General features: G+C 44.1%; 1 protein-coding gene across 3 annotated transcripts in view; it reads right to left on the bottom strand.

The window, feature by feature from the left end:
* The window catches only part of ADGRF5 (adhesion G protein-coupled receptor F5), a 73,491-nt gene that overhangs the window by 9,290 nt on the left and 37,106 nt on the right, over positions 1 to 27,095 (bottom strand). For 2 of the 3 annotated variants that reach the window (XM_039533083.1, XM_039533085.1), the window contains exons 4-16: positions 25,743 to 25,913; positions 21,767 to 21,946; positions 21,140 to 21,349; positions 19,902 to 20,102; positions 16,122 to 16,283; positions 15,743 to 15,952; positions 14,367 to 14,579; positions 11,895 to 12,044; positions 10,322 to 10,527; positions 8,184 to 8,363; positions 4,724 to 6,121; positions 507 to 548; positions 348 to 407 (exon numbers count right to left, since the gene is read on the bottom strand). In XM_039533083.1, the coding sequence (XP_039389017.1) occupies positions 348 to 407; positions 507 to 548; positions 4,724 to 6,121; positions 8,184 to 8,363; positions 10,322 to 10,527; positions 11,895 to 12,044; positions 14,367 to 14,579; positions 15,743 to 15,952; positions 16,122 to 16,283; positions 19,902 to 20,102; positions 21,140 to 21,349; positions 21,767 to 21,946; positions 25,743 to 25,913 (3,383 nt within the window). The remainder of the gene's footprint in view (positions 1 to 347; positions 408 to 506; positions 549 to 4,723; positions 6,122 to 8,183; positions 8,364 to 10,321; positions 10,528 to 11,894; positions 12,045 to 14,366; positions 14,580 to 15,742; positions 15,953 to 16,121; positions 16,284 to 19,901; positions 20,103 to 21,139; positions 21,350 to 21,766; positions 21,947 to 25,742; positions 25,914 to 27,095) is intronic. The other variant, XM_039533084.1, reaches the window with a different exon arrangement.

Raw genomic sequence — 27,095 nt, 5'->3', positions numbered from 1 at the left:
GTGTGTGTCAATAGTGGAGCTGGTTGAAATGTTTTGAATTTCAAAAAAAAAAAAAAACCAAATTTCAAAATTTCAAAGACATTTTGAATATAATTTTTAAAAGTAAAAATATTGATTCAATTTTCGTAACACCACCTCCCCCATTTTTGACTAACGATAGGTCAAAATATTTTGAATTTTGAAAAAGGGGGAGAGTTAAAAAAAATTCATTTCTCCCAACTCTTTTTTTTTTTGAGCAGCTCTAGTAAATAAGTATGAGTATAAAATATGTTCGACTAAATATACATCTGAGGCACTGCAGAGTATTAATAAAGTAACTATGAAATCCATTCTTAAAGAGGATTAACCTTTGTTTGCTGCGTACTCCATCTTCCAAGTGAATATTTGTTCTGCAAGGCTTCTACTACCTGTGGTTTGCAAACAAAGTAAATCAGTAAATCCATGCAGCCAATTCAAATACTAAGTATTTCTTTGTATCAGGTGTAAGACGTTAGTTTAATTCTTACCTTCTTGTCCCTGAGAGTTCCAAACACCAGAATGAATAATCCCTATAAAAATATGATATTTAAATATAAACAATATATTAATTTGTCCACATTTAACCACACTAGAGCATTCCTCTCCCACCATTTGTCTGTCTTGACTATTTAAATTATAAGCTCTTCAGGGCAGGAACCGTTTCTTGCTATGTGTTTGTACAGAACCTAGCACAATGGAGTCCTGATCTTGTTTGAGGTCCTCTAGGCATTGCTGTAATATAGATAGTAATAATAATTCAGCTCACAGATGTGACGCAAACCAACACAGACAAGAATTTCCAGGTTATGGATGTCATTGTGTCTTTAAATCATCCCATTGTTCCTGGGTATTGCATGAGAAGATGGTGACCAGTTAAATGCTCTGTTCTATAATGCAGTAGTGCTTATTCAATGTTTCCACAATATTGACTGCTATTCTTTCCCAGGTTGTTACTGTGTGGTTACCATGTTGCTATCAAAAAGTAATATGCAAAGTGACTAGGGATGTAAAATTTTGAAGACGAGGGAAAAAACATTTTTTTCTCTTTTTGTTTCACAAAAGAAATGAAATTTTGTGAAAAATTGAAATATCTGCAGTAGTTAGTTGCTTATCAAAACTAAACTTGATTAACTTCTTTAAGAATGAGAAATGTATTCTGCGTAATTTAGTTAGCACATAAAAAGTACTGTGGTATATTTATGAAATAAAGTATACCAAACTTGTGCATGGGAGCAAGTATAAATTCTATTGTTTTGATTCAGATAATAAGGACAAATACATCTAGCATTAAGGATGAGCTGCAGCTTTACATACTCAGGTATTTAGGTGCATTTTTTTGCCTAGAGAAACATTTTGTTCATTTAAAATACTTATTAGTTATTATTGGAAAATATTTTGAAGGCCAGAAGGGCAGAAGTAATATTATTTTAAACATTACTCTAAAAATTATTTCACTGAAATATTTCATATAACAGTTCCTTTTCAATTTTTCCCAAAATTTATAATTTTTCCATACCGGGCAAAAAAATGGGGGAAAAAAACCCCAATATTTTCCCCCAAAGTTTCCTTTTTCCCCCAAACCCATACCTTAGTGACACAATAATTCTGATAGTTATTTTCAATTTTAAAGGCATTTCACCCAGGGAATCTGAGTGGTTTACACATATGAACTGGTATTTGTTAACAGTGCTGGGTAGAGAAAGGTAATTCCATTTTACGGAGAATTTGATATTTCAGAATTTGTTGGGTGTTGTTCTCATCTGCAAAGAAACCAAAAATTTTGGAATTCTCAGTGAGAGGGAATATGGTCCTGCTCTAGAGCAGTCTGCCTGATGGGATGCCATGGAGCTCTAGACCCTGAAAGCCCTGGGCGGAATGAAAAACAGAGAGAGGACTAGAACCCAGGAGTCCATACTCCCAGGTTACTTCATTAATGGTTAGAACTCATTCTGCAAGTAAAAATTTTCCCTCATGATTGGCAGAAAACAGTCAGTCAGGTGGGTTGGTCCATTTCAGTTGTTTACTTCCCACTTATTACTATTGCTCATCAATTTATTGTGTCTTTGATGCCTTAGATCTGGACTGCCGTCCTACAATCCCTAATTATTTGGAAGCGATAACCTGCTAAAGTAGCACTGGAGGAAACAGAATCTGATGGTAGGTCAGGATATATAATAAATGAGAATACATTCTTAACCATAGTGAATCTTGCTCCCATGCACAAAGAAGAGCTGTTTGCATAATTTGGGGAAAGAATTGCCTCACAACTTATTGGCAAAGACCTTGGGAGTAGGGTGTCACCTTCATCTGTGACCAATCAGTAAGAAACACAATCTATTTATTGACAAAGAGTCCGGTGGCACCTTATAGACTAACAGACATATTGGAGCATAGCTTTCGTGGGTGAATACTCACTTCGTCAGATGCATGTAGTGGAAATTTCCAGAAGCAGGTATAAATATGCAGGCAAGAATCAGTCTAGAGATAACAAGGTTAGTTCAATCAGGGAGGATGAGGCCCTCTTCTAGCAGTTGAGGTGTGAACACCAAGGGAGGAGAAATTGCTTTTGTAGTTGGCAAGCCATTCACAGTCTTTGTTTAATCCTGAGCTGATGGTGTCAACTTTGCAAATGAACTGAAGCTCAGCAGTTTCTCTTTGAAGTCTGATCCTGAAGTTTTTTTGTGGGCATATATTGGTCCAGGTTGAGGTTGATGGTGGGGTGGAAGCTGTTGAAATGGTGGTGGAATTCTTCCAGAGTCTCCTTCTCATAGGTCCAGATGATGAAGATGTTGTCAATGTAGCGTAAGTAGAGAAGGGGCATGAGTGGACGAGAGCTGAGGAAGCGTTGTTCCAGGTCAGCCATAAAAATATTGGCATATTGTGGGGCCATGCGGGTGCCCATAGCAGTGCCACTGATCTGGAGGTATATATTGTCACCAAATTTGAAATAATTGTGTGTGAGGATAAAGTCACAGAGCTCAGCAACCAGTTAGGGAGGATTTATTAAAGGGGATGCTCTATATCCTAGATATGAGGAGAGGATAGAAGTTGATAAAATACAGGTAGAAATTGAAGAGAAACAGTCAAATGAAAGAAAGTCTCATTCAATTACATCACATGAAGGCCAACAACTAACTACTGATAAATTTTATAAGTGCTTGTGTACATATGCAAGAATTCTAAATACTAAGATGGGTGAACTTGAGTGCCTGGTATTAAATGAGGATATTGATATAACAAGCATCACAGAAACTTGGTGGAATGATGATAATCAATGGGACATGGTAATACCAAGGTTGCTGAGCTCTGTGACTTTATCCTCACGCACAATTATTTCAAATTTGGTGACAATATATATCTCCAGACCAGTGGCAAGCTATACGGGCGATCCACTTCCTAGACACCACAGTACAAATAAGTGACGGTCCCGTTAACACCACCCTGTACTTAAAACCCGCCAACCGCTATGCCTACCTTCATGCCTCCAGCTTCCATCCCGGGCACACCACACGATCCATCGTCTACAGCCAAGTGCTGAGGTACAACCACATTTGCTCCAACCCCTCAGACAGAGACCAACACCTACAAGGTCTTCACCAAGCATTCTCAAAACTTTCCCGCACGAGGAAATAAGGAAACAAATCAGCAGAGCCAGAAGTGTAACCAGAAGCCTCCTGCTGCAAGACAAGCCCAAGAAAGAAACCAACAGAACTCCACTGGCCATCACCTACAGTCCTCAGCTAAAACCTCTCCAACGCATCAGTGATCTACAACCCATTCTGGACAACGATCCCTCGCTTTCACAGGCCTTGGGAGGCAGGCCAGTCCTCACCCACAGACAACCCACCAACCTGAAGCATATTCTCACCAGCAACCAGACACCGCACCATAGTAACTCTAACTCAGGAACCAATCCATCCAACAAACCTCGATGCCAACTCTGCCCACATATCTACACCAGCGACACCATCACAGGACCTAACCAGATCAGCCACAACATTACTGGTTCCTTCACCTGCACATCCACCAATGTAATATACATTATCATATGCCAGCAATGCCTCTCTGTTATGTACATCGGCCAAACAGGACAGTCCCTATGTAAAAGGATAAATGGACACAAGTCAGATATTAGGAAAGGCAATATACAAAAACCTGGAGGAGAACACTTCAATATTCACACAATAGCAGATTTAAAGGTAGCCATCCTGCAGCAAAAAAACTTCAGGACCAGACTTCAAAGAGAAACTGCTGAGCTTCAGTTCATTTGCAAAGTTGACACCATCAGCTCAGGATTAAACAAAGACTGTGAATGGCTAGCCAACTACAAAAGCAGTTTCTCCTCCCTTGGTGTTCACACCTCAGCTGCTAGAAGAGGGCCTCACCCTCCCTGATTGAACTAACCTCATTATCTCCAGACTGATTCTTGCCTGCATATTTATATCTGCCTCTGGAAATTTCCACTACATGCATCTGACGAAGTGAGTATTCACCCATGAAAGCTTATGCTCCAATACGTCTGTTAGTCTATAAGGTGCCACAGGACTCTTTGCTGCTTTTTACAGATCCAGACTAACACGGCTACCCCTCTGATATAATCTATTTACTTCAGGGGCGTGAGCGTCTTAGTCCTTCCTGTCTTCTTCTTCTATGAGTCTGTGTTACATGGTCATGAAAAATAAAGCAATGCATACATGATACTCACTTGGAAAGCATTGAGGAGAGTAAATAGTATATGGAATACTATTGGGCTGTCATTGCTAAGGGTTGCGACTCCAAATCCCCAGGTAAGGCCAAATAGCGGCGTCAGAGTGGCAACATTTTTGATGGCTTGAATCAAGGAGCTCCTCTCCTGCTTGTTTGGCTTCTCCCCAATGGCAGGCCTTAGTATTTTGACTAGGATTACAACAGCAATGATTGAATTCACAGCCACAATGATCAGCGCGGGTATAATGAAGGCAAGGAGAGCTTTGCTTTTCTCCCAGTTGAGCCAGCAGGCATTTTCCCTCATGTAAGTGTTATGCGGCTGAGTGACAGCTATGGTGATGACTGATATAATAAGAGGGCACCCATATCCCAAAGAGAATGCTACAGCTTTCTGGATGGTCTTGCTAGTGTCATGTAAAATGAAGACAAGGCGATAGAAGATCATGAGGCCCAGGGCAAGCATCCAGAAAAAGAGACTGAGGTAGAACAAGTGAATGAAAAAGGTGGCAGCTATGCAGACATTCCCATTCACTAGCTCCTTTTTGTCTTGTACAAAGGCAGTGACAATGAACCAGCTGTCTGCAAGCAGAAGAGACACAGCTATGTTCAATATACAGACGTGACGCATGTAGGAGGTTCTGTTTTTGGTCACATATTTCCATACCAGGGATTCAATTATTATGCAGATAATCAAGCTCACTATGGAAATGCTCAGGCCGATGTAGGTAATGTAATCTAGTGACTGCAGTACGGCTCCAGGAGGGGAGGACCCCTGGTCGAATGACATCAGAATTGAGAACGAAGTCAAGTGATTGCAGGTGCAAATGACATTGTCTCCTTCATCCTTCGGGGCACAACCAGTGTCATCCCATCCTCCTTCAGCAGCAGAGTGAGAGGTGTTCCAGAAGACACACTGGGGCTCTTTCAGGGAAGAATTGCTTTTGGCAAATGTCAGAGAGATCTGGAACTCCGGAAAGAGCGTGCTGTTCATTGTTGTCATCATCACCAAGCCATTCACATCCCTATCTGTCTCATTGGGCTTGGGCAGAATATATCTGAGGGTTGAGAAAGCCACGGAGATGACGGTCGAGTTTCTAGGCAATTTCTTAATGATATTTTTATTAATTAGCACATTACCGCTGAGGTTTGCTGAATTGGAGAAAGTAAAGCTCTTATTATAGTCTGACGTGCTATTTTCTGTGATAACTATACCTTGCAGCTGAAGGTTGGTGTTGGTGATCAAAGGAATGGTATTATTAGCTGGCCGGAGGGACTGGGAAAATTTCTCCACTGAATTCAGTAACCGAGAACTGTTCTCTGCTTGCTGATTGTTCAGAACTTTCCAGGCAGGTATTGTGGAATTGTCGACAATAATGTTCACTGTAGAGAGGAAATTCTGTAATAAAGACAAACTTCTGGTATTAATGAAGTTCTTTACGAACATTGCTACTATCAATAATAACATCTGAAATTTATCTTTTTAGCCTGGTCTCTCTCCTTTTGCCCAGTCTCAAACAATCCCTCAGACCTTTCCCCCTGGATGTCCCATCTCAAGTCGGGGTCATTGAAAGCAGAGGTGCTCATCTTTCCTTCTAATACTGCTACACTTTTGCCTGGCTCCCATCCTGGCTCCCAGGTTTGCATCCTCTGTGTTATCTCTGACTCCAATCTCCCTTCTGCTCAAACATCCAGTCCACTTAGCTGGTGTAAATCAGCAAGTCTCTTGTTGAAACTTGCCATTTCTTCCAGCTAGATATATGACTAAAAATCAGCCCTGTCCTCTCTAATTCCACTTCCTGTCCATTCCTTGTTCATCTCTTGCAATTCACCTGTTTTTATTGCCAATTCGTTTCCCTTACCTGATCACAACAACCCCTCCACATTTATCCTCCTCATTTTTCCCACACCTGCTTCTAACCCATCATTCCTCAACACACACCTCTGCAATTCACACACACCCCACCTCAGCTGCCTCCCTCCGTTTCCATCATCTTGGTTTCACTAATCCTCCAGATAACTCATAGCCCCTCTACAAACACCATAATTTATTAAAGAAACAATCTCCCAAGTCCTTCCTTTATAAACCTAGGGGAACCATCTCAATTTGAGTAACTGTATGACTATACCACCGTAACCTCTGTACTCCTCCTTTTCTCCACTATCCCTACTGTTTATCAGACTCACTTGGGTATCATGTCTAAAATGAAGACCAGACGCTCTGTGGCAGAGACTGTCTTCTACGTTCTGTACAGTTCTTAGCACACTTCTAGATGCTGTACAGATAATAATTGTCCTCTCTCCTATTGCTCCAAACATATCACCTTTTGTGAATCCTTTCATATAAAAGCAAAGCTCCTGCTTCTTCACCTTCAAGGCCTTTCATCTGTATCTTTGTTCTTATTTCCTCTTACCTTATCACTCCCTCACCTCCTCCCTAGTCCACGTACTAACCAATCAGGGAGTATATTCAGGGGTGAGCTGCAGCGGGTTCGCACGGGTTCGCGGGAACCCGTTGTTAAATTTTAGCAGCCATTTTAGAACCGCTTGTTAAGGGCTGCTAAATTTAACAAAAGTTCCCGCCCACTCCTCTCCTGCTCCGCCCCCTTTTCCTCCCCCTCCCCTGCTTCCCGTGAATCAGATGTTCGCGGGAAGCCTGAACAAGCAGCATGGAGGCAGCCAGCAGGTAAGCTGGGGCGCGGAGGGGGAGGGGAGGTGCGGCTGGCTCAGCAGCTCCCGGTCCCAGACCGCGGCTCCCTCCAGCCCAGCACCGGCCCGGGGAGTCGGGCCGAGCGGCCGGGCCCCAGTGCCGGCCCGGCCAGGGGAGTCGGGCCGAGCGGCCGAGCCCCGGCGTCTCGGCCCGGCCCGTCGGCCCGGCCCGGGGAGTCGGGCCGAGCAGCTCGGCGAGTCGGGCCGGCCCGGGGAGTCGGGCCGAGCGGCGCCGGTCGTGGTCCTGGCAGAGTGGACCCGGTCCCCAGGCAGTGTGGTAAGGGGGCAGGGAGGGGGTGGGTTGTGGGGGGGTGGATAGGGGTCAGGGCAGTCAGAGGGCAGGGAACAGGGGGATTGAATGGGGGCAAGGGTCCCGGGGAGCAGTCAGGAAAGAGCAGGGTTGGATGAGGTGGTGGGGGCACTCAGGGACAGAGAGAAGGGGTAGTTGTATGGGGTAGGGGTTCTGGGGGGCCATTGAGAATGAGAGGAGGGGTTGGGTTGGGCGGCAAGGGGCAGTCAGGGGACAGGGAAGGGGGGGATGGGTCAGGGGTCTCGTAGTGTATGTGTTAAGGAACATGAGGGGTTGGATGGTACGACCCCACGGAGGGGGAAGGAGGGAACCCGTTGTTAAAATTTTGGAGGGAGGAGGGAACCCGTTGTTAAAAATTTGGCAGCTCATCACTGAGTATATTCCCATCTGATGCAAAGGCCAAAGAGCCATCCAGCTTCTATAAGGCTTAACTGTAACTTACTTCCATTGTGTGTGGCTTTGCTTCTGTTGGGATCTTTGAAACCAAATCCAGAATGGTAATTACTGCCACCAGGTTTGCAGGTGAAGTGTTTATTTCTTGTTGTTCCTTTAGTGTAGTATTATGAAGAGTCTCAAGATATGTGGGTAGCTGTTCTTCTGCCTGTGGACCATACACCAAAGACTAGAATGGAAATTAAACATGATGTTACATATATGCAATGCACCTGGGGCTTGATCTTCAATTGAGATACACAATGAATACATAGGGAAAGATGTGTACCTCCTGCATCAGTCTAGTTGGATAGAGGGACAGGGTGATGGCAGGTGATTTTTAGAAGGGAAGACAAAGGATGCAGCAGCAGGACTGTTTTTGTATCCAATGGACAGTGCAGATCAGAAATGGGGTTATGACAAAAGCAAAAATGGGAGTGGTCCTACCGACCGCTCAGCCAGACACCATGATGTGGGAATTATTCCAAGCCAGCGACTAGCTGACAGCAAGGGATGGCTTACGCTCTGGAGCAGGGGTAGGCAACCTATGGCATGGGTGCCGAAGGCGGCACACAAACTGATTTTCAGTGGCACTCACATTGCCTGGGTCCTGGCCAGTGGTCAGGGGGCTCTGCATTTTAATTTAATTTTAAATGAAGCTTCCTAAACATTTTAAAAAACCTTATTTACTTTACATACAACAATAGTTAGTTATATATTATAGACTTAGAGAAAGAGACCTTCTAAAAATGTTAAAATGTATGACTGGCACGCGAAACCTTAAATCAGAGTTAATAAATGAAGACTCGGCCCACCACTTCTGAAAGGTTGCTGACCCCTGCTCTGGAGCTACCTGTGAAGAGCAGTCATATGTGTGGGGTGTGTCTGCAAATAGAGGACCACTGTTAATGAGCAATGTAAAGGCCATGGCAGGACAGAGTGATGGTCACCATCCAGCCACTGCAGTATGAACAGAGGGCAGGAACATGCTCCTGGGAGTTGCAAGCCAGCAATACTCACTGATGGGATAGGCAGCACTACAGTAGAACCAGAGGCAAGAAGCAAGTGTTGTGCTAGTGTTGGACAGCTCTGGAGAGAGGCTTGTCTATTTGACTTTGTCATAATTTCCCTCCTTACTTCCTGTGAAGGCTCTGTGTTGTGGTGACCTTCCCTCTGGCTGTGGAGTGCCATGAATGCTCCGTTCAGAGCTAGTCATGGTATGTGTACTATATACACCCACCTACGGCAGATAAAAGCTTCTAACAGCTAAGGGTTATTTGCCTTTAAGACAAGTGGTAGAAGTCTGTACTTATGGTCCTCCAGGTTGGTTAGGTGTGGTATAGCGCACACATTGCGATGATAAGTATGGGATAAAGCCTTGATTCAGGACAGCACTTAAACACATGCTCACCTTTAAAGATGTGCTTAAGTCTCATTGACTTCAATGGGACTTAAGTATGTGCTTAAAAGTATGCATGTGCTTAAGTGCTGTCCTGAGTGGGGAATGCTTTCCTGAACAAGGGCCTATATGCCTAGTCAGAATGACGTGAACAGTAACGTCTGCACAGTAGGTAAGTATCATGCAGACTAAGCTGATGTTTCTCCACCTTCTCAGGTTGGTAACCCCTTATTCAGAATCAAATATTTGCACTACCCCCTTATATTTACTATGGAAACAAGCACAAAATGTGCATATACAGCAACAGCGCTCAGCCTCTATAATTTATGTGTGTGTGTGTGTGTGTGTGTGTGTGTGTGTGTGTGTGTGTGTTTCAAGAGATTGACAGAGAATAGTGGACCCTGCAAGGCTAAAGGTGTGTGGAGCGTGGGGGAGCGAGATTTTCTTTGCTTTAGACTGTAATAGAATTTTCAATGCCTCACAACCCTGTTTCTTCGGTTGGCTTGATAAGTGCTGCACCAGGATGTTCTAAATTACTCTGCTGCACTCATAGCTCCCTGTAGCCCATGGAACAAAGGGTTTATTACTTAGCCTTAAAAGCACTTGTAATTGAACAGTTGCATTTTTTCCAGTATTGAATGTCTTTTTAAATGGTTAAAGCATTTTGAGCAATAGAAACAAATTGAAGGCGCTGTCTACTCTTTATTTAAAACTACTGAAAAAACATGAAAGGAACACAAAGTTGTTACCTCAGCATTACTGAGCAGTGCGTTTATTTGGTCAGATATGCAGCTGTTTCTAGCAACCTCCCAGTTGCTGTTGTTACACACATAGATTACAGTCCCTCTAACGGTGATGCTCATGCCATTCACACCTTGAGAGGCTGGGCATGGTTTTGTTATCCGTGCTCCTTGCTGTCCCACACCAATGCTGCCTGAGCACGTAACTTTATTTTCTGTATTAAGAAAAAGAAATAAATGGATGACAGGGAATAGAATTCTCTAATTTCTCTGTATTTTCCTTAGTACAGATAATTTTCCTTCTGGATGTCTATCTATCTATCTATCTATCTACACACACATATTTCCCTGGCACTCCTCACTGTAGCATTGTATCTGCATGCCTCACAAGCATTACTGAATGAAACCTGGCAATGCTTGGGAGACAGAAAAGTCCTCTTATCTCCAGGATGGAAAACTCAGCACTGAGTAATCTACCCAAGGTAATTTACAAGAATCCTGTGGCAAAAATGAGAATAGAGCCAAGATCTTCATCCTAGACCTAGGACCTTAACCACAAGAACATCGTTCTTCCTAAAACAATCACAAAATTTTCAAAGCACTGTACAAGCAAGGACAAATTTATTAGCAGACATGGGCTCAGGTTTGAAATATTTGTATCCACAGCTGACCTATCCCAAATTAAGAGGTGTTTTGATACAGCATTTTGGTTTGGGCTGATCCTTAATTATAACCCTCGCTTGCATATAAGTTTTGGGAGGCTGTTTGCCTGCAAAAGCACTCAAAGATTTGCTGTTGTAGGGGATAAGAATTAATCACAGGGATGGGTGAATCTCTCCATCCCTTCTTCTGAAGCCTGAACAGACGTTTTTCTGAGGTTCAGCAAGGTTTGGTTTAGTACCCCATCCACTCATGTTATTAATTTATTTTATTTTCATTTTCATGTACCTCAGCATTTATGGGTTCCAGGTGGGAGCAGAAGCAGAAGAACTAAAATTCAACATTTCTCATAGATTTCGAGGCCAGAAGTGACAATCGTGATCATCTAGTCTGGCCTCCTGTAGAACTCTGGCCACATAACTGTCCCAAAATAATTCCTGGAGTATATCTTTTAGAAAAAATATCCCATTTTGATCTAAAAATTGTCAGTGATGGAGCATCCACCATGACCCTTGGTCGGTTCTTCCAGTGGTTAATTACTCTCATTGTTAAAAAACACCTTATTTGCAGTCTGAATTTGTCTAGCTGCACCTTCCAGCCATTGGGTCATGTTATACTTTTCTCTGCGAGATTGAAGAGTCCACTATTAAATATTTGTTCCCCTTGTAGGTTCTGATAGACTGTAATCAAGTCACGCCTTAGCCTTCTCTTTGTTAAAATTTCAGCAAAATTGACTTTTCTAATGACAACCATATTTTCTATCAAAAAACATTTAGACAGAAAATTACCAACCAGATCTAACCACAGCACATGCTGCTGCATTTAAGCAGCCTCGTTGATACAATACATGTCCTTTGATTTGGCAAATACGTTAGGGTTGTACATTCAATTGCTGTATATAATTACCAAGATTTCTTCTTACCTAGTATAATACTTAGTTTCATAGGTGAACTTGTGACCTTATCTTGAATGCGGTTAACAAAGGTACAATATGCCACGACATCTGACTTTGAGTTGCAGCTTTCTGTGTAATTGTATGTGTAGCACACTTGGTTTCCTTGTATGTTTTCCACTGCAAAGAAAGATTTTAGGTGTGTTAATGTAATCATGGGTGGCAGGTATCAAAGGCCAGTGGAGGCTAAGCCTCCCCTAACTCAGGCCGTGCCCCTCCCTCCTGCTCCAGCTCGAGACTCTGCCCTCATTCCCCCCTCTCCTCTGATGCTGGCGGGGGCTCAGCTCCAGCTGGTGGGCTGGAGCTCGGGGATCGGGCTGGTGGCAAAGGGCTGCGGTGGCCAGGGCCAGCCCAGGGTTGGGCCAGCTGGGGTTCCTCCGGCTGGCCCTGGTATGCGGGGCTTTGGGCAGAAAGGGCAGGGCCTGGATTCTAGCCTCCCTGAAGGGGGGGCAGGTTCACCCACCACCCGTGAATGCAATAGTTTGGTTCTGTAGCTAGAGTAGAGCAGGAAGTGCTTGTGAAAACCTCCTTTCTCAGCCTCTTAAAGAACAGCTCTCTCAGCCCTTCTAGGGAGAGTCTCCTACTGTTCAAACGTATGATCTTCTGCTACTTATGCTCATTCCTTGCTACCTTCTTATGTTGTCTCTTCTGTCTACAGACATATAGTTTAAGCATCCTTCTGGCCTTCCACTAGGAGAGCAACTTTCCCCCAAAGTCCTTTATGGTGCAGCAACAGTGGCTGGGGTAGCCACTTTCGAGCACCTCTTTCATTTCTGCTATCCATGCTTCTGCTGAAGCCTTTCGGTTTAGGAGAGGATTTTTAACTCTTCATCTGGTGACTCCCAGGTTCTGCTCTGTAGTCAGTTTATGTTTCAGTCATTCCGAGGCTCTTCAACAGTAACCTCTCCTGTGTTGTTCTCTGCGTCCTACTCACAAGCCTAATGATCCCACCGTCTCCTACTGCTTTACACTCCCTCCCAGAAACCTCAGGCGAGCACATTGTGTCCATTAGTCTTCTTCTAGCCAAGGAAGGTTAGATGCAATTCCCCTCAGAGCCCATCCACAGTGATGTTAAATTAATCTGAATGTCTGTCTCCAATAACCGATTAGCTGAATTGCTGAGGGGATATTTTTAGTCAAATTAATTAAACCTTTGACTTTATTACATTTCTGTTCTTGCTTATTTTAGCTACAAGCAGAGCACAAATTCCTGGCAACTGCTGACTGATGCAAACAGAATGCGCTGTATTTGCATAATGAGATGGTTATTCCTCTCTCTTTTCTAATCTCATGAAATTTGTTACTTTTTTGAGCCACTTGGGAACTTCGACAATGTGCTAAATAATTGGTAGAATGTATAACTGCACTAAATTCAAAGACCTAGAACCACACTGGAAAAGCCCTTTTGTCCATATTCTTGGTGAATATGGGATAGTTCCTTACATGGTATTCTTGAAAGTTTTGTCCCGTTTGGTTTGAAATTACTCAAGCTTTGGAGTTTTCACCACTTGCTTTGAGAGGCTGTTCCATGGTCTAGTAGACATCACTAACAGGAAATGTTTCCTCTTACTCATCTTAAATATGCTTTTGCTTAGTTTCACTGGTATTCCCCCTACACACTTGAGCCACCCTTAATGACGTCTCTTTCCTTGGTGTTTACGCATTTGAAATGCTTGGGGATGGCTATCAAATCAACCTGAATCATGGCTATGCATCAGTTACATGAACCCACGTGAAAAATATGATCTTAAATTTCGAATATAAAATTAAATGAATGGCTAGAAAATATTGGCAAACTGACCAAACCTGATATGAAAGTCACTGGTAGAAAGTAAAGACAGAATGCCAGTGAGTACCTGCAGGACAGGGGTTGGCATATCCCTGTGGCCCGCCACTTCCCGCAGCTCCCATTGGCTGGGAACAGCAAACCGTGGCCACTGGGAGCTGCGGCGGGGGCCGTGCCTGCGGACAGTCAATGTAAACAAAATGTCTCACGGCCCACCAGTGGATTACCCTGATGGGCCGGGTGCCGAAGGTTGCCGACCCCTGCTATAGGACTTTAACGTAACCACATTTTGGATCTGATCCTACACTCATGGAAGTAAATGGCAAAACTTCCATTAACTCCAATGAGATCAGGGTCAGACTTTTTAAGACTAAATTATGAGAGTGCGCTACCTGCACTATGGCATGAACAGAGAGATCTTGGGTTCAAAATGGTGACAATCCCAAATTAGACATGATGTAATAATTAAGGGCAACAAAGCACAAGGATAGGAAGAGCCTGGATTACAGTAATGAGACTGCACATTTTAAAAAAATACTTATAATTATTTGCTCACTGATTGTGGGCATAATAGAAGAAATGAATCTTATGGGGGGATGTCCACAATTATCCACACATTCAATACCATTTTCAGAGTAAAGTATCGACTTCCTTACCACCCTTAAATTTCGTTTGTTGAACTGTGAATGTAACGTCATAGTTTTCCGTTCCGTTTATGCAGCACTTTAGGACCTGAGGTACATTGCATTGTATAAATCCTTGAATGGGATCCAGTACAATATTCTGTTTCAGAGGCAGAGGAACAATCTCAACCGTTGTACTAGCAGAACTTGACAAAGATTTCTGAAATAATGTGCATGTATAGGTGCCTGAAAGCAATGAAACAAAACCAGGCCTCAGTTGAAAGCCACGGAAAGCAGACTGTGATGAACTGGTAAAATACCTATATTACATCTTTATGAATATGGTAGATGTCTCTGTGTGGTTGTTTATGGAGGCTTGCTTGCTATGGAGATAGATCAAAAGGGATTGCTAAAGACACCGAGCAGGAAAGGTAAAACAATGACCCAGATCAGGAGCATCCCTGCAAGCACTCACGCACAACAGCCAGGTTAGCGGATGCCACTGGATTGTGCACTGCACAAAACACAGCTGGAGAAGGAGCTGGTGGGGCTCCCTTGATATGCACTAGTTGGAGTACTCACGAAGGATGCAAAAGACAGATTCAAATCCCCACTCTGCCTGCTTTGGAGGAGGGACTTGGACCCAGGTCTCTTACCTCTTGCCTGAGTGTCCTAACCTCTGGGGCTGGGGTCTCTCCAGCTCTCTTGTTGAAGCTGTTCCACTCTGTATGAAATACTTAAATATTAATTGTGCCGGAGAGACCATGAGAGTGACTCTAGAGCCGGCTGGTTAAGGCATCCACCAGGGAGATGCAAGTTCCAGCCCGTTCTATTGACTTAAATGGGAGCACTTGGGTGATGAAAGCTGTGCCTGTGTTCAAGTGTCTTGCTGGATGGGGGCTTAGGTGAAGTTCTGGTGTCAGGGCCGCCCAGAGGATTCCCAGGCTGTGGGTCTTCGAGGCACTTCGGCGGCGGGTTCCGGAACTGAAGGACCCCCCGCTGCTGAATTACTGCCGAAGACCTGGCTGCACTTCGGTGGCGGGTCCCGGAACTGAAGGACCCCCCGCTGCCGAATTACTGTCGAAGACCTGGCTGCACCTCGGCGGCGGGTCCCGCTTCGGTGGTAATTCGGCGGCAGGGGGTCCCTCTGCCCCGGAGCGGAAGGACCCCCCCGCCGGTGAAGACAGGGAGCGGAAGAAGCTCCGGGGCCTGGACCCCATAAGAGTTTTCCAGGGCCCCCGGAGCGAGTGAAGGACCCTGCTGCAGGGGCCCCAAAAAACTCTCGTGGTGGCCCCTGCTATGCCCGGGGCCTGGGGCAAATTGCCCCACTTGCCCCTCCCCCCCCCGGGCAATGTCACCTACCTTGTCATTCTGACCGAAACACACTGTGAGGTGATGCCTTCACTTACCATTCCAGGCCTGAGTGGCAGAGTTCACTGTGAGTATGGACCTGGCTTCGCTTGTGGAGTTCTTACAGCTGTATAGCCGAGAGTCTATCATTTGAGACTGGATTTTCCAGATGACATTATTGCAATTGCTCACATCGTTGGTGCATGTTAGATTAAAACTGTGTCCCTCAGAAACTTGGGCTTTTGTGATTGAAGATATTTTTAGATTTGCTGAAAAATATAAGATAAACAACACATGATTGTTATTTGTCATTTGCATGTGGCACAATAAGTAGGCAGGGTGCCATGTGGAGAGAACAGAGACACAGCCCCTGCCCAAGGCACTTATACTCAGCTATGTGCAATCAGATTCTATCAGCATTCTGCAACGGCTCCTTACCTATTCGTAAATATGTCACGTTGATGGTTTTACTTCTGATGGCGCCTTTCCCCGTGCTCAGCTCACACGTGTACATTATCTCACTATCAGACGGGCTTGGGCACTGAGAATGATTGGCTTGGAGAGTGTACTTAGTACAGTTTGGAGTGAAACTGATGGTTCCTGTATTGAAATAAACAATCCCAGAGCTGTCACTGCTGTCTGTCTATCTCAACCACAAGTAAAGCCTGTAGATACAGGACTTCTCCTAGCTATGCAAACCCTAGGTGTAGGCACAAGTTTTGACAGTGAGACATTTTAAACTCACCCACCCTGAAGTCCACACTCAGCCTTTACTTGGGCAAAACTCACAGTGGCCTAGGAAGGACTTCAGGATTGGGCCAAAGTGCACTTGCCACTTACCTAAGACACCCATTGGCCCAGTTCCACAATCTTTACTCCTGTTGAGTAGCACATATGCCCATGAGTAGCCCCACTGAGTCCAATAGCACTGTTTGGGTGAGTGAGGACAAGTCACTGTGAGTAACGGTTTCAGATTCAGGCCTGAGAGAAGTATTTGGCGTCAGATAATCTCAGTATTGGCAGATTCAAGGCGTTTCTTACAGTAAGCAGCGGAAAGTACAAAGAGATACCGCAAATATTAAACTCATCTATTTATCTTAGGGGAAACTAACATTTTTAAGGGCCACCCTGTAACTGTATTTTGGGTGTCAAGAGAGGAGGGTTAGACATAATGGGGCAAATTTACCAAAACTGCCTATCTAAATCACACCCACAAAATCTGAGTGTGCATCTGTTGTGCAAGCAAAACTCATGGTCGAAATCCTGACCCCACTGAAGTCAAAGGCAAAAGTCCCATTGGCTTCAATGGGCCAGGATTTCACCCTGTATGTCTGAGTAATTCACAAGTGCATAAATCCCTGGATCCAAGTGCAATTCTTTGAGGGGGTCAACAGGCATGTGGACATGGGGGATCCAGTGGATATAGTGTATTTATATTGATCTGGAAAAAGGGGTAAATAGTGAGGTGGCAAAATTTGCAGATGATACAAAACTACTCAAGATGGTTAAGTCCCAGGCAGACCGCAAAAGCTACAAAAGGATCTCTCAAAACTGGATGACTGGGCAACAAAATGGCAGATGACATTTAATGTTGATAAATGCAAAGTAATGCACAATGCAAAACATAATCCCAACTATACATATAAAATGATGGGGTCTAAATTAGCGGTTACCACTTAAGAAAGAGATCTTGGAGTCATTGTGGATAGTTCTCTGAAAACATCCACTCAATGAGAAGCAGCAGTCAAAAAAGCTAACAATGTTGGGAATCATTAAGGGATCGATAATAAGACATAAAATATCATATTGCCGCTATAAAAAATCCATGGTACGCCCACATCTTGAATACTGCATGGAGATGTGGTTGCCCCATCCCAAAAATAAATAAATAAATAAATAAAAATATTGGACTTGGAAAAGGTTCAAAAAAGGGCAACAAAAATGATTAGCGGTCTGGAGCATCTGCCGTATGAGGAGAGATTAATAAGACTGGGACTTTTCAGCTTGGAAAAAAGATGACTAAGGGAGGTCTACAAAATCATGACTGGTGTGGAGAAAGTAAATAAGGAAGTGTTATTTACTCAGTGGCGTAGCTGGGGGGGGAACAGGGGGAGCGGCCACTCCCCCTGAGCACATTCCCCCAAAGTGGCGCCTTTTAAACTCACTTACAAAAAAACGCGCCACCCACTGTGGAGCGGTCTTCAGCAGCGGGACCTTCACTCATTCTGTGGGTCTTCAGCAGCATTTAGTGGGGGGAGGGATAGCTCAGTAGTTTGAGCATTGGCCCCCTAAACCCAGGGTTGTGAGCTCAATCCTTGAGGAGGCCACTTAGGAATCTGGGGCAAAAATTGGTCCTGCTAGTGAAGGCAGGGGGCTGGACTCAATGACCTTTCAAGGTCCCTTCCAGTTCTAGGAGATTGATGTATCTCCAATTATTGGGGGAGGTTTAGGTTGGATATTAGGAAAAACTTTTTCACTAGTAAGGTGGTGAAGAACTGGAATGGGTTACCTAGGGAGGTAGTGGAATCTCCTTCCTTAGAGGTTTTTAAGGTCAGGCTTGACAAAGCCCTGGCTGGGATGATTTAGTTGGGTTTGGTCCTGCTTTGAGCAGGGGGTTGGACTAGATGACCTCCTGAGGTCCCTTCCAACCCTGAGATTCTATGATTCTATGATTTCGGTGGCGGGTCCTTCAGTGCCACCAAAGACACCCGGAGCTACTGAAGGGCCTGCCGCCGAAGACCCGGAGTGCCACCCCATCAGTAAAAGCGCCGCTGGGTGAGTAAAAGCGCCACAGCAGGTGGTGCCTTTTTTCTGATTGCTCCCCGTTCCCTCCACCTGGCTATGCCACTGTATTTACTCCTTCTCGTAACACAAGAACTTGGGGTCACCAAATGAAATTAACAGGCAGCAGGTTTAAAACAAAGAAAAGGAAGTATTTTTTCACACAATGCACAGTCAACCTTTGGAACTCCTTGCCAGAGGATGTTGTGAAGGCAAAGACTATAACAGGGTTAAAAAAAAAAGAACTAGATAAATTCATGGAAGATAGGTCCATCAATGGCTATTAGCCAGGATGGGCAGGGATGGTGTCCCTAGCCTCTGTTTGCCAGAAGCTGGGAATGGGTGACGGGATGGATCACTTGATGATTACCTGTTCTGTTCATTCCCTCTGGGGCACCTGGCATTGGCCACTGTTGGAAGACAGGATAGTGGGCTAGATGGATCTTTGGTCTGACCCAGTATGGCCGTTCTTATGTTCTTATGTACCTTTGTGCATTTACAGTTACTCAGTTTGCAGTCATACTTCATATTAAAGTTCCATTTATATACAGTTAATAAAAGGCTAGTAAATGATTAATAAGTGTTTTAATTAGTGGTTACTCCTTTGTTATAGAGTCCAAAAGGGCAATTGGTTGCTTAAGACTTACAACCATCTATAACACCATCTACTGAAGACTTGCATCTGACGAAGTGGGTATTCACCCACGAAAGCTCATGCTGCAGAACGTCTGTTAGTCTATAAGGTGCCACAGGATTCTTTGTTGCTTTTACAGATCCAGACTAACACGGCTACCCCTCTGATACTTGACACCATCTACTGATGTGCTTATAAAAACTCTACCATGTTCTACTGATGTCTGTAGCATTATTTATAAATCCATTCAAAGTGGAACTTTACTATCCAGCATGATTCATTTTGCATGGGACAGTTCACACTTGCATGTGGGGTTTTGGCCCCAATCTTTAGCTGTGCTGCAGCTGTTTTGTACCACACACTTTGCTTACCAAAGGTGAGTACATGGCCCATGGAAAGTACTCTCAGTATAAGGGTGACCCTGAAGTTGTGGACAACCAGTAGAGGGACTTATACGCCTCATACCCAGCTTGCTATCAACAAAGCAGGAAAAGGGGGAGATGCACTTTCTGAAAGATGACTAGATATCAGCATGCTGTGCTGATCCTGGGATAGATTTCCAGCCCTCTGTGGCAGTTATGGGGTGGCAGAAGTTAGAGCAGCCCCGACCCAGCTCTAACAGTGCATAGCAATGGCTACAGTAGCACTAAGACAATGCTAGTGGGAACTTTATCTTGGCTTGGCACAGCACCCGCTGACTTGTGGTCTAAGCATTTGCGGAGTCCCCGAGGATATGGCCTGTTTGTGCATGAAACAGCTACAAATGCCTACAAATTAGGAGGAGAGATTTAGAAAAAACTGGCCTGTATTTGGCCTCCAGGTAGTAGTAAAGGATTGTATATTTCCATCAATGCAGCAGCTCAGCGATACTTTGGTACCGTCACATATAACCTCAGTGTCTCCTGATTGCACGATGTTTATTGGAGCTACTGTTATATTGCGTGTTGCTTTAAATTCCAATGTGGAGTTCACGCTGCTGTCTATGAAAACGCAAGTATAAGGACCTGGAAAGGAAATACAATATTACTGCTGAGAACTCATTCTGCCTTAATCCCCCAAAGCAATGAAAAATAAATTCAGCTAGTCACCCCCTAGCCCAGTAATAGCTTAATCCCTTGAACCCCTTTTTTGCTGGCCACTGTCATGGTTCCACTGCTGGTGGTATGTGTCATAGGCCCATTGGAACAATGGCACTTTAAGGAGAACAATGAAGTACTGCATGTGCCTCTTATGCCATGTACCTAGTACCAGTGCTCCCAAGCCTATCCCTCTGCCTCTTTTCTCTATCATTGGTGGCAATTTCACTCCTCGCTGTGTCCTTCAAGCGTGCTGCCGTGGCATCATATCTTACTGCTTTCTCTCCTTCCCCCCAATAAATAGGGCTGGATTTTCCTCAGCTGCTTCTCCAAAATCTACCTGCTCCCTACTATTCCCACTGCCAAGCCCTTTGTATCAGCCCAACACACCTCTTGCCTTAACCACTGACACCTCATCTTCTCTGGCTTCCTGAACTCCCCCCAGCCAAACTACTGCTGCAAAAATCATCTACATTGCCTGTATCTCTGATCAGGTCCAGCCTCTCCCTTCTCTCGGATATAAAGTGCTGTGTAATAATACTTGGCTGTTTTCATCTATAGATCTCACATCACCCCCTTTTACAGATGATGCGAAGTAGCGTGACCAAGGTCACCTAGTAGATCAGTGTCAGAGCCAGGAATAGAACTCATGGTTCTTAACTCCTAGTCCAGTCCATGTTACCTGGCTCCTTAATACTAAGCTCTAATATATCACCTCATTTCAAAGGGCTCTCCAAACATTTAATTTGCTATGGAACTCTAAGCTGTTACTTTTTATTATAATATAATAAATACACTATGCTGGCATCACCATTCAGAAGCTGATTCATTAAAGAAAGTCAGAGGAAGATGATGGGGGGGAAATGCATTTGCCCTTCTGGTTTAAATAAATAGAATCATTGCATTCTTCTTTGTTCCTTTGCCAATTACAAACAATGCACTTGCATACACAGACTCAGTCGTACCGGTATCATCCTGTGTAACACTGGTAATTTCCAGAACTGACGTTGTAGTTTCTTTTATAAATATTGTACGTATTGAATGCCGGCTATTCAAGATTACATGTCCAGAATGATACCAGGTCACTTTCCCTGCATCCAACCGTAGCTCACACTTCATTTTTACTGTATCCCCCTGGAAAATGTCCTCAGGGGACACAGAGAAGTTGGTTTGACCTGGAAAGGCAAAGAGAAACCTGTAGTATTTTTTATTTTATTACTTCAGCTGACATTTACCTGGCGCCTCCCATCTCAAAGCAATCCTAAGCATTTCACAAATTATACACATTCAGTGTCAATGATATGCAGCCACCTCTGGGGTGCAGGGCATCAGCCCGAGATTCATGAAAAAATCATGAGTGTTTGCAAGATTGCACCATGATCTGAATGGGGCCACTTGGATCAAGGTGGAGTTTTGCATGCTGGGAGATGTAATTAGCAAGACACACTTTCCTATTAAAAATAACAGCTACAGTAGGCCCCAACATATTGTGCTTGGTCCATGAGTCACATTTTAGCCAGCCCCACTGTTGTGTAAAGATCACTCTCTCTCCCGATTAAATTTCATACTATATGCTACTAAGCACAACTTACCTTCAGGCTGAAGCTGACAAGAGGATCCTTGAGAAGGCACCTGTGTGATACAGTCACAGATCTCCTCTTGTGTTGGGATGGTACTAGGACAGATTGTGTTGGCACTGCACACTGCAGCTGGCCATCTGTACCCACTTTCACAAGAACAACGGGTCTCATTATTACTGGTGAGACTGCATACTAGTATAAAATAGAAAGCCTGTGTTAATGATGCGTTAGTCATAATATTTTGCGCAGCATGGTTCCCTTAAGTATATTTACCCTACTGGGTGTGTATGCAAAAGTTTATACAATATGCTGTGCATCTTAAATGTTCACTAGCAAGATATAAGCCTGAGTATCTGATGCCCTGAGAATCCTGTTATATGAATCATGAGCAGCTAAATAAGAGGTGGTGATACTGTCATTAGGGGCTAAGTTTGATTCATTACTCTAAGGCTTGTCTATACTACCCGCCGGATAGGCAGGCAGCAATCGATCTAGTGGGGGTCCACTTATCGCGTCTAGTCTAGATGTGATAAATCGACCACCGAGCGCTCTCCTGTTGACTCCGATCCTCCACCAGAGTGAGAGGTGCAGGCAGGGTCGACAGGAGAGCATCAGCTGTCGACTCATCGTGGTGAGTAGATCTAAGTATGTCGCCTTATTCATGTAGCTGAAGCTGCGTAACTTAGATCGACCCCCACCAGTGTAGACCAGGCCTATGAGTTTTCTTTTAAATATACAGCATGTACTGAAAATTACCCTGTTCCAAACTCTTGGATCTGTTGTGTTTAGTCTTGGATCAGTGTGTTGAAATAGCCCTGCTGATCTATGAGAGCAATGATAGTTTTACAGTCAGATTAAACTACCTGGGCTAAAAACAAACACCGTATATCATCTAGACTGGTTTCAATAACGTTTTGTAGTGTTTGTTTCTAGTGAGATATTGAACCATAAAATGATACGATTCTGATCTCTACCTTGAACTTTAGAATGCAAGGGCATTTCAAAGGGCACGATCAGAAAAATGCTGTAGCCAAATATACTTCGTATCATCTAAAATATTAAGTCCTAGTTTTTGAACAGCATAAACCCATTTTCTTACTGTTTATGAGACTAAATCAAAGTTAACTTTCAGTGACATAGCATGAAGTATTGACAAAACGTTTTGAATAAACTAGCTCACGGACAAACACTTGGAAAGATGAACACACGTGTTTAGAACCAGTACACACAGCATTCCACTGCTCCTGGATCAGAGATTTAAATTGAAAAAAAAAAAAATCAGGTCCTGAACTATTGTAAATACATGTGGTGTTTATATTTTGTTGCATATTTTAACTATTCAAAATACTATATAGCTGCAATTTTGTATAACAACTAGTGGGAAAATAAAGGTTCTTCAATTCTTTGCTCTTTAATAATGTCCCTTGGAATCACACTGGAAAGAAAATTAGCCCATGAAATGTGTGTCCACATGCTAAGGACAAAGCATAGCCTCTTAGAGTGATTTACATTCCAAATGTCGTTAGAGGGAAGTAAACACTTTGAAAATCAGCGCTGCAGCTTCCTGAAACATAAAAGTAAATCAGACTGCTGTTATTACTGTGGTATTAAAGCCATAGCAGAAGGTTTTAGCAAAGGGTTTCTCAGGCTCCCTCCCTTCCTCCGGCACAGAGAAGCATTTAGGCCTCTCCTAATGTCAGTGTTTTGTAAGAAGGAGAGGTGTGGAACGCAAAGACCAGAAAGTGCTGTTATCTATGAATTTTTCTGTCTTGCTGGATCCTTCCCACTCAGGCCTGGTTTATACTACGAGTTTATATCGAATTTAGCAGCGTTAAACCGAATTAACCCTGCACCTGTCCACACAACAAAGCCCTTTATATCGATATAAAGGGCTCTTAATACCGGTATCTGTACTCCTCCCCGACGAGGGGAGTAGCGCTGAAATTGGTATTGCCATTTTGGATTAGGGTTAGTGTGGCCGCAATTCGATGGTATTGGCCTCCGGGAGCTATCCCACAGTGCACCATTGTGACCGCTCTGGACAGCAATCTGAACTCAGATGCAGTGGCCAGGTAGAGAGGAAAAGCCCCACGAACTTTTGAATTTAATTTCCTGTTTGCCCAGCGTGGAGTTCTGATCAGCACAGGTGACCATGCAGTCCCAGAATCAAAAAAGAGCTCCAGCATGGACCGTATGGGAGATACTGAAGCTGATCTCTGTATGGGGAGATGAATCTGTTCTATCAGAACTCCGTTCCAATAGATGAAATGCCAAAGCATTTGAAAAAATCTCCAAGGCTATGATAGACAGAGGCCACAGCAGGGACTCAACACAGTGCTGCGTGACAAGCGTAACGGAAAGCCAAAGAATCAAATGGACGCTCACGGAGGGAGGGGGAACTGAGGACTCTAGCTATCCCACAGTTCCCGCAGTCTCTGAAAACCATTTGCATTCTTGGCTGAGCTCCCAATGCCTGAAGGGTCTAAAACATTGTCGCAGGTGGTTCAGGGTATATGTCATCAATCCCCCCACCCCCCATGAAAGAAAAAGGAAAAAAATAATTTCTTGCCTTTTTTCAATGTCACCGTATGTCTACTGGATGCTACTGGCAGACATGGTGCCGCAGCGTTACACAGCAGCATCCCATTGCCTTCCCTTCCTGATGGCAGATGGTACAATATGACTGGTATCCGTCATCACCATCCTGTGAGTGCTCCTGGCTGGCTTTGGTGAGGTCAGCCGGGGGCGCATGGACAAAAATGGGAATGACTCCCCAGGTCATTCCCTTCTTTAAGCTTTGTCTCCTGGAGATTCAGTCCTGCCTGGAATATCATAGCAGCTGGAGGCTGCCTCTCCCCCATTTTATCTCAATAAAGTCAGAGTTGTTTCTTATTCCTGCATTCGTTATTACTTCATCACACAAATGGGGGGATAACTGCCACAGTAGCCCAGGAGGGGTGTGGGAGGAGGGAAGCAACGGGTGGGGTTGTTGCAGGGGCACCCCCTAGAATAGCATGCAGCTCATCATTTCTGTGGGATGTCTGGGGCTCTGACCCGGAGCGGCCATTTGCCTCTCTGGTTCTTTAGTAGACTTGCCTGATATTCTAGACAGGACTGACTCTACCTTTAGACAAAATGTAAAGAAGGGAATGACCTGGAGAGTCGTTCCCATTTTTATCCATGCGCCCCCGGCCGACCTCACTGAGGCCAGCCAGGAGCACCCATGACAGCAGCAGATGGTACAATATGACTGGTAACCGTCATTGCCAACTTGCAAAGCAGCAGACGATACAATATGACTGGTAACCATCTCTGCTAACTTGCCAAGGCAAGGGGATACTACTGTGTAGCACTGCAGTACCGCGTCTGTCAGCAGCATCCAGTAGACATATGGTGACTGTGAAAAAAGGCTGAACGGGCTCCATGGTTGCCATGCTATGGCGTCTGCCAGGGCAATCCGGGGAAAAGGGCGCGAAATGATTGTCTGCCGTTGCTTTCACAGAGGGAGGATTGACTGACGACATTTACCCAGAATCATCCGCGACACTGTTTTTGCTCCATCATGCATTGTGATCTCAACCCAGAATTCCAATGGGTGGGGGAGACTGCAGGAACTATGGGATAGCTATAGGATAGCTACCCACAGTGCAACACTCCGGAAATCGACGCTAGCCTAGGTAACAGAGACAGCTCTGGATTTGTAACCCAGGCCTGCTTGGTGTGGTGCTCTATCCCCCTCTAGTGGCACCTAGCGCAGCTAGAGATTGATGAGTCTGCTACAGCCTTAGCTAAGAGCCATGTGGCTTTTAGTTCATGCAGTAGAGGCTCATATACTAAGCTTCAGAGGTCTCAGGTTCTATCCTGCCTGCCAACAAGCAGGGTCTATCAGCGTTACGAGTTCATTGCCTTCACATTTTCACATAGCAATCAATCAAATTATTGACAAGCCACTGCATCGTGCAGAACATCAGAAGAGCGACCGACTCACCTGTGGTAACATTGAGGCTTGAAATATTCATTGCTGCATTTAAGGTGTTTAGTATGACTGGAAAACTAAGATTCTTGAAATAATCTTTGATGGCTTCCAAGAGAGATGGATCTGTATAACTGATCTCAATGTTAATCTTGTATTCCATAGGGGAAAGGCCAAATGTAGCTACTGAAAAGAAAAAGGATGGATGTGTTAGGGTGTATTATAATAACTGAAGACTTCCAGACTAGCATCTGTGCTGTCTATAGCTATTTAACAAGAGCTAATGAGAGGTTGTACTGAGGCAAATAACTGTAATATTGGCCCTTCTTACTCAGCAGCTCTTCCATGTGCCTGTCCTATCTGCCTGCACTTCTGACAGAGGGTCAAATCGTTGCTTCTGAGTGGGCAATGAAAGGAGGTGAGAGTAACAGGAAACCCGCTTCAGTGGTTTGAAATCTGTCAGAGTGAAGGGAGTTAAAGCTGTCTCTCCGCTTTGACCCAACAATTGTATCCATCCCAGGTGAATCTCCATTCGCCCAGATCTGTAAAGGGGTTTGTTCTTTCTCTCAAACCATTTACTTGACTTATCTAGTTGTGTAAGCAGGGTCTGAATGAGCACTCCCCCGACAGCTAGTGACACACTGGGGGGAAAAGACTTCAAGAGCAGACTGCATTTGCATAGACACGCCTAGGTGCACAGCACGATGGTGCTGCTTTGCCAAAACAATCCACTTTGGCTGGTTTGGGGTTACAAATCACTCTAGTATCATATCACTCATGGTACTGCACACCATCAGGTGGTCAAGGGACATCTATTTAGAACACATCACCGGACATCAGCAATACCAGGAGAGAGGAGCTGGAGTGCTACTGAGAAGTGAAGTTGGGAAAGTAACTGAAATACTTCTCTGGTGTGTTGTATTTACTGAGGGACAGCCTATCCTAAATTCTCAGTTATCTACACGCATTGCTAGATTTGCTTTCCATAAGCTACTCTTAGTATAACCTTTTATGGATGATTTACCTGAATATTTGGATGCTAATACAGTAGCTAAACTGTATTATTAAATGTATTAACCTAAATTTGGGATATTGCAGATTATGTACTATATGTATTTTATGACTTTTAAACCAAACTTTGCACTTTTTGACAATGTAAGCGTTATATCCAGATGTATAGATTCTTTCCCTATAATCTGTGTATTCGATAATTTTAACATTAGCTTTAATAAAAAAAATATAAATTGGAATGCAGGAGTAATGAAATGTCGTTATCCTTATTGTATGAGTAAAGGGCTGCAGAACTGTGCTTAGCATGTACTGACAGAGGGAGTCGCCCTAAACTGAACTGAGCTGTCTAAGCGGGCG

This window comes from Mauremys reevesii, linkage group 3 (assembly GCF_016161935.1).
Source record: "Mauremys reevesii isolate NIE-2019 linkage group 3, ASM1616193v1, whole genome shotgun sequence".
Taxonomy (NCBI): Eukaryota; Metazoa; Chordata; order Testudines; family Geoemydidae; genus Mauremys; species Mauremys reevesii.
Note: the sequence above shows the minus strand (reverse complement) of the source record. Positions and strands in the feature narration are given on the sequence as shown.